General features: G+C 44.9%; 1 protein-coding gene across 1 annotated transcript; it reads right to left on the bottom strand.

The window, feature by feature from the left end:
* Positions 1-2699: 2699 nt before the first annotated feature.
* On the bottom strand, positions 2700-5636 carry ch25h (cholesterol 25-hydroxylase). The gene is made up of 2 exons (XM_040134409.1): positions 4670-5636; positions 2700-4079 (listed from the first exon to the last, which is right to left on the bottom strand). Exons 1-2 carry the CDS (start codon positions 5087-5089, stop codon positions 3732-3734), a joined length of 768 nt encoding a protein of 255 aa, XP_039990343.1. The 5' UTR covers positions 5090-5636; the 3' UTR covers positions 2700-3731.
* Between the last annotated feature and the right edge of the window lie 2088 nt (positions 5637-7724).

Raw genomic sequence — 7724 nt, 5'->3', positions numbered from 1 at the left:
TCAATTCAATTCAATTCAAAAGTTTTATTTGCATAGCGGCAAATCACAACAGACGTTATCTCAAGGCACCTGAGACGGAGTCGGGTCCGGACCTGATAATGTTGTGGTGAGAAACCCGTAATCCTGTGAGAGCCCGTATCAGCAGCGGGTTGGTCTGTCATCTGTAGCAGTTCATCATGCAGCTGCCACTTTTTGTTGTGTTCTGCATGAATCCAAATGGCAACAAGCTCTCTGAACGCCACACTGTCGACCATCAACAGACTGTGTGTGTGTGTGTGTGCGGTACGAAGGGACCTCTTTGGTGATTTCTGGGAAACGAATCCTCATAATCCTCCCCCTCCCACTACTATTAATACCAGATGATGCATATTCCAAATTCACACAGTCATTTTGTTTTTAATCTCCTTTATAAATAAATCTCAGAATCTCAAAATCCAAACAGGGGAAATTAAAATCTGGCAGATTATCCTCTTCACCAGCCGTCAGCCACTTAACTCACAGGACTCGCTGTCGATCAATACATAGCTAATAATGAGCCAATCGAATACACAGTATGAAAACTCTCTGAAAGGAGCCTTTCTGCATAATTTGACTTTTGATACTTTAGTACATGTGGTTGACAACTTACTTCGCTTTACTTTGAATGCAGGACTTGTAACAGAGTCTTTACACAGTGTGGTAAAAATAATCTGAATCTGTAAAGTAATGATCACAAATAAATGTAGTGGATTAAAAGGTAGAATATTTCCACTGAAATATGGAGGAGTAGAAGTAAAAAGTAACAGAAAATAGAAATACTCAAGTAAAGTACAAGTAGCTCATAATTACAGAACTTGAGTACATGTGCTTTGTTGCTTTCCACCACTGCTCGCAAGATTCCAATGATTATGAGTGGTATATAAATCCGTATAAACCATCGGTTTGACATTCAACACACAACGTACAGTGAGTTCGGTAGAGTCAAGGCACATTTCACTGATTTCAACGCCTGAGCTGCTGTTGGAGAAATATTGTAATTGACACTTTCATAACACACGACGTGGAAACCTGCCACAGGAATTTCTCATCCCGTCCTTCATGAGCAGGTGAAGCTGATTCAACAACGCGATTGCATTATGAGAGAACTCCCGGTTTCTCATCATCAAGTGACTCTCAGCTCTGACATTTGGCTGCTGGATGATCCCGGAAACGCACCGTTCAGATCCCACCTTCCCTCAATCGTCCCTTTCTCAATGTGAACGTCGGCGCACGTTCAGTTTAACCGAGAGGACACAGAACAAACAGTCAGCTAACCAATAACAAGGCCGAGCTCATGAAGGACTACGCGTGTTTTTTGTGCTTGTGCGATGAAAATATGTCGATTGTTTTCCATTTTTTCCAGTGTTTTCCCTCCTACGTAGTGCCACGTCTCCATTTGTCATGAGTCTGGATCACTCTCTGTCAACTTGGGATTGGCTGAATCGAGCTTATCGCAGAAGGAAACAGGAGAAAAAGAAAATTCAATGGCGTTTCATCAAAGCCAAATTTCCCATGAGAGGTGTGTGCTGCTTCAGACAGTGATGTACTTTAAATGACACGAACGGAATGGTCCTGAAAGTCACACCTATGCAAAGGTCTCCCGTGTAGTGAGCCTCGTAAATCTGCGCTCTGCTCCGTTGGGGGGGGGGTTTCAGTTTAAGTTCGTCATCCACGATGAAAGTAGAGCTCAGTAGACAATTAAGCTGAGATTTCAGCAGGATGACTGCAGCAGTCTGAGTATCCGTAATGAGAAAAGTCTCTGAGGTGATCCAGTTCACTCAGTCTATGGGCAAGCGTTCCGCTGACACTCTTCCTCTAGACATCGAGCCGACGCGAGAAAAACCTCTGATTAAAGTCCGTTTCTCAATTCGTGATTGTGTCTTGGCATCGGTTTCCCCTCAGACAAGTTCGGTCAGAGACACTAACGTCAAGGAATTTTCCGTTTCTAACAAAGGGTTGAAACAAACACGAACATGTAGGAGAGACGAATTAGACGCGGTTGTCTTCTCATCTCATCGTCATGACCGTCCTGGTCTCGGGGTCTAAGGACGAAGGTGCCACATCCTGTACAGACTGAGAAGCCTGAGGAAAATGTTTGATTTGTGACAATTCATTTCATCAATAAAATGGACTTGACCAGATCTATTCATCTATATGTTGTTACTACTGTTCGTAATGTTTTTCCTGTTTAAAGCAGAAAGAAAACTAACCGGGACCAGTGTTGTGTTCCCTCACAATATTTTGTGGTACTTGGCGATTGGATCCCCCTGATCCGCAGGGAAAGGCTGAGCTATATCGTGTGTGGCTAGATAACTGGTGGAGCCAGTTATTGGAGCTACTTCAGCAGCGCTGATTGAGACAGACTGTCGATGTGATTATGACTATAACCATGGCAGGATGCTGTCTGTGTAGTCTCGGCTGTGCTCTGGTAGTTCCGATCCTGGCTGGGACAAATTTGTTTACAACAGCTGTTACACGGAGCAGTGAGCACATCAGCCGTAACTTCACGAGGGCCGCGGGCCAGCCTTTTGGAATGAGGAATGAGGACTTGCCAAAAAGGTTCTAAGTCAGAGTTCTGGAAGTTCGACCAGAGTGAGAGGAGCAGAACTCGCTGTCATAGCTCAGCCGGACCGACATGAGAAACAAAAAACTATCGGATACATTTTTGGTTTTGTTCATAAAGTTTATTCTCAGATCACAGATCACGACAGAAACTGTCACTTCACAAAAATACTGTTTTCACTTTTCAGAGTCATTCGGTCGTCGTTCACATTTTCAGTCACACTCGCCACCAAAACCTTCTGTGTAGCTTCATTGCGAGAGAAATGTTGGTCAAAAAACATTCATTATGTCAGTTCATATCAGCAAACTTCACAGTTTCCTTTGACTTTCACTTTCTTTGACGAATCTGAAATAAATCACTCAGTTTCTCAACCTCAGAGACTGGTTAACATCTTCTCTTCTCTTCTCTTCTGACTCTGGGTACAAAACTATTTACCTAAATCTTTATATAACTGGAGCTTGTCCACAAGTTAGTTACAATATGTTAATATCAAATAAATATTTAATGAAAAACCATGGCGGTCTTCATTTAGCCGGTTTGTTCAATATGAACCTTGTATCTGTTGTGTTAAAGATGATCTTAACCCTAATGCAACTGCACATGAACATAGTTCAAAGACGATTCAATTAATAAACGTAGTTTCCCATTTTAACAAGCCGCCCTGTCTGTTGTTGAATCCTAAAATCCTGCTCTCAGCTGTAGTCCAACGATATCTTTTATTTTGCCTGGTCTGACACGTAAAACAATTTTTCGTGAAACAAGTTGATTTGCACTGGAAAAAATTTGGCTCCATCTACTTGTTTTAAGAAAATTTGCATTTCAGGACAAAAGTATGAAAAATGTTTTGCAGCGTTTACGTACAGCACTTATGCAAAGAAGGGAAACGTTCATAAATTCCAGCACTTTCATAGCTCTGAGGTAAACATTTCTGAACAGCACAGCGGCTGCCCACCACTTCAAAAACCTTTTGGTCAGTTAAGAAAGCTGCCAAATCCCTTCTGAAACCCGTCAGTCACTTCGAGCCCCTATCCATCGCTTCAGAAACCAATCGGTTCTGGGCCCCATGAGCCAGTTCGTAAACGTTCAGAATAAATCAGTTCAGGAAGTTGTCGATAGGTTCCCAAATCAGTTCAATCACTTCTCCGCCAGTTTATAAACTCTCCATCAGCAGATTTGTACACAGCGTCCCAGCCAGCCAGTCCCAGTGGGTGAAGTAGGGGGCGTAGTTGCACTTGGACTGGAGGTGGTGGAGGTCGTGGTGGCGGGCCCCGCCGTACAGCCCCAGCGGCACCAGGCGGTGGGTGGCCCAGGGCAGGTCGTAGCCGCAGTGGTCCTCCACCGACAGCCAGATGTTCACCACGAAGAAGGCCAGCTCGGTGAGCGGGTGGCAGCCCAGCAGGAGCGGGTTGGCGGCGGCGAAGAAGCCCAGGCTGAGAGTCTCCCAGGCTCCGGAGTACTCAGCGGTGAGGGCGAAGGTGGAGGTGTAGGTGTGATGCATCTGGAGGAGGAGAAGAAGAAGCGTGAAAGTGGAGGAACGACAAAGCTCGGCTCTGTTTTAGGATTTTTAATGAAGCGAAGAAAAATTTAATGAGTAAACCCATCAGTGGATTATTGATTGTTTTATTGTGTTATTATTGATAGTGAAGGATACATTTATGGATAAACAGTTGTTCTTGTCAGACCAGGAATCCAAAACCCAAAGAGGTTCAGTTTAACATCCACAGTTTAGAAAGCAGAGTCAGGCAAAGGAGGGCCTTTTACTTGAAAAATTACTTTAGCCATCAATCAATTATCAGCACAGTTTGGATTATATTTCTGTCTTCGGCGACTTAACCGATTAATTGACTAATAATTTCAGCTGTAGATACGGAGTTTCCATCCGGCTGAATCAAGTCAGTCTTCAACAGCCCAAAATCACAGAGGTCTTTATCACTTAAAGGTCTTTACACTCTGTACGACATGCGATAGATTAGGAAAAACTCCCCCGAAAAATCCCTTTCACAGGAAGAACATGGAAGAAAGCTCAGGATGAGCTGCAGAGGCGGCATCGGAGGGGATTTAGAAAGAGTTAAGACAAATGCTACGAACCTTGTGGAAGTTGTGGTACAGCCAGGGCACTCTGTGGTGCAGCAGGTGCCAGACGAAGCTCTGGAAGTCAAAGAGCAGCAGGCAGACCAGCACCTGAGCCAGCAGCCGGGGGAGGGTCGGGGCCTCCTTGGGCAGGTGGACGGGCCTCAGGTACCAGTGCATCACGGTCAGCGGGAAGATGAAGAACAGGTGGTTGTAGAGCGACCGAGCCAGGCATCTCTGCACCGACTCCCAGCTGACGGAGCTCTGAGGCTGCAGCTTGTACCTGCGCACCAGGGCCCACCTGGTGGACAGCAGGTCCAGCAGCAGGAAGGGCAGGCAGAAGGACAGGTAGACGAAGAAGGAGAAGAGGACGGGGAAGAAAGGTGAGTGCAGAACGGAGGAGTGATCCAGGAGGAAAGTCCAGAGAGGCTGCAGCATCCTGCGTCAGATGACTAAAGTCCCTGTCAGTTCGGATTCTGAGTCTGAACTCAACAGCAGCTTCATCATCCCAGCTGCTCTTGCTCAGCCCTCACCAGAAAGAAAACATCTAACCCCACCCCCAAGCCCGTATAAGGAGGTGCTGCTGAAGTGCCCAGCAAACGAGTCCTTACCTCTAAGAGGGTTCCGGGAGACGCGGGCCAGGCTGAGATATTCTGTGGCGGAAGAGAGGAAGACATGTCCCCCTGTCCTCAAAGGGACAGAGAAGCTGTGGCGTTTGTTTCTGTCACAAACAAATCTGACTCTGGCCAAGTGTGGACTCATTCATTTCCCACTGCAGATGTGACCGTATCATATGTTATGCTACGAGTATATGATATTAATGATAAAAAATATGAAGATGAGGAGTTTTCTCACTGTAATAATCAAACTTTCTGAAATAAATCCTGTCAGGGCTAAAAGCCAGTAGAATGACTTCACCCCGATCACCTTGGATTTATTCAAACCTACAGGACCGTGTAGGTCCAGTGAACTGTCGGAGCCTCCGCACGAACTAGCATCACACACTGAAAACAGCAGAAACAAAAGGAGGCTGGTTGTTTTCAAGTTTAAGGCTTTCGACTAGAAGCCACTTGGAAGACTGCTCAGTGTGTGAGTTCCCTTTATCAATGAGTGCTGGGTGGACGAAGCCTTATGAAGCTCTGTGGTTTTCAACTCAGCAGAACAGGGACATCTGGTGGTTTGTAAAACGAAGGGCAGCTGAATCACTACAACACCCCGCTGAATAGTTTGAGTTTCGCACGTGGCAATAAAAGTCCAAGAAGTGTGTTATTAAATCTTTTGTGCAGAGGTGCTGCATTGAATATAGATGTTAATGTGTAATATGTGACAGTAAACTGATTAATCAATGCTTCGTCCAAAAAGCCTGGACGCCAAACGTTTGTGCTGACAGGAAACACGATTGTACGTCGCAAAACACTGACCACGATCTGCGCCCCAGCCTGCGACACCCGCCCCTGGTTTTGGACAGGTTGAAGAATTACCAACCCCATGACACCGGGCCTCATAAAAAGTCTCCAGTTGGAGACACAAGGTTTCCACATGACAGCATGTTGATTTGGGAGAGTGACTGTGTCTGTATTTGTTCACAAGGAGACAGAAAATGTTTTATTTTTAGGTTTTGCTCTCTGATAAATCATCAACGTCTTTGTCATCTACTCTAGCTCTCTCCTTTACTTGATTTCAGAGGTGGCAGTGAAGGCGTCGACAGACTGTTCAAGTATTGTTTCTGCGTCTGATCTCAGGTCTGAGTTTCTGTTGATTCTCTGAGCTGACGGAGCAGTCAGATCGATAACTGCCCTGGTGAACTCATCGTCGTCCTCCTCCTCCTCATCATCATCATCATCGGGGGCTCGATTTCTCTCTGGGGTGAAGTGAAGGGGTGTTTTTGAGTCTGAACCCTGGACATTTCAGCACAAGGTCAGTTTGCTTCAGTGTACATTAAGAAAAGCGAAGAATAAGGCGTCCACAGTGAATCAATCTGTACTGCCTCATCAGATCATCAATGTTGTCTCTCTGCAAGTGCCTGAATGTCGCTGAAGTCTCGTCTTCAGTGACCGAGATCCCCAGAGATCAGACTATAAACCAAATCACAGTCGCTTATCCCTCGATTCTCCCATTCAATCCAGATTCTTCATGAGTTACCAGGGTTTTTTTAAACATTTTTATCGGTGACTTGATTAAAGCGGCTTCCACTTATTCAAGATTTTTCGATGACTTTTGTGAAACTCCAGTTTCACATAATTACTAACTGTAATGATTAACAATGTGAAAAGATTTGTTGAATTTATCTGATAAATGTGTGGAACTTGGGCGATGTAAAATTGCGATTATAGCACGTGGGGAGAAATAATCATGAGAGTGATGGGGGGGCGTTTCCGAACTGACGACTTTATCTCTGATGGGGAAAATACCACACTACTCTACCCTTCAAAGGCAAAACACAGTAACGACATACTTGGTCAAAAGTGAATTATAACCTGTATCTGACTTTCTGACATCTGTTCTACCTTATGAAAATATTATGCCAATGAAATGTGTCATTTCCATGAAAACAGCTTTTTCAATCTGCAGTGACAAAATGGAGCTAAATACCAGGACACAGTATCCGTACTTTGTGTAATTATACTGCACTCTGACAGACTGGGTCTACTCCTCGGCGTGTTCCAGACAAACCGAATCACCCAACACGTTTGATGCAGTCGTGATAACTCTCGCTAGGCTTTTTTCGAAATTTTCAGACATCGTGGACAAAGCCAGTTTACGCGATTTGTACGACTTGTACGTGTTTGCGAATGAGCACGTACATCCGCTCACACACTGCTAATGGAGAGAGCAGAGCCCAATGTGCAGAAGCTTTATTTTGTATTTGCTGGTGAAGCATGTATTACATGGATGTGTTTTTACTGCATGGTTTGTGTGTGATGACGGGGGGCTTAAAAAACTTTGCTTAAAAATAAGCCAAAAGAATCAAAAGTAGTTGTTGGGAGGGTCCATGCATAAGCTGGTTGTCATATGTTGCCAATGCGATGAGGCCCAGGACCTGCGTCGGGATGTTTGTCGTAGATCAGGACCA

Source organism: Xiphias gladius, chromosome 9 (genome assembly GCF_016859285.1).
Source record: "Xiphias gladius isolate SHS-SW01 ecotype Sanya breed wild chromosome 9, ASM1685928v1, whole genome shotgun sequence".
Classification (NCBI taxonomy): Eukaryota; Metazoa; Chordata; class Actinopteri; order Istiophoriformes; family Xiphiidae; genus Xiphias; species Xiphias gladius.
Note: the sequence above shows the minus strand (reverse complement) of the source record. Positions and strands in the feature narration are given on the sequence as shown.

Excerpts from the sequence above, each read along its gene's own strand:
- ch25h (XM_040134409.1), bottom strand. The coding sequence starts at position 5,089 with ATGCTGCAGCCTCTCTGGACTTTCCTCCTGGATCACTCCTCCGTTCTG. Across the intron at positions 4,080-4,669 it reads TGTACCACAACTTCCACAAG|ATGCATCACACCTACACCTC; the intron begins GTTCGTAGCATT and ends CTCCTCCTCCAG.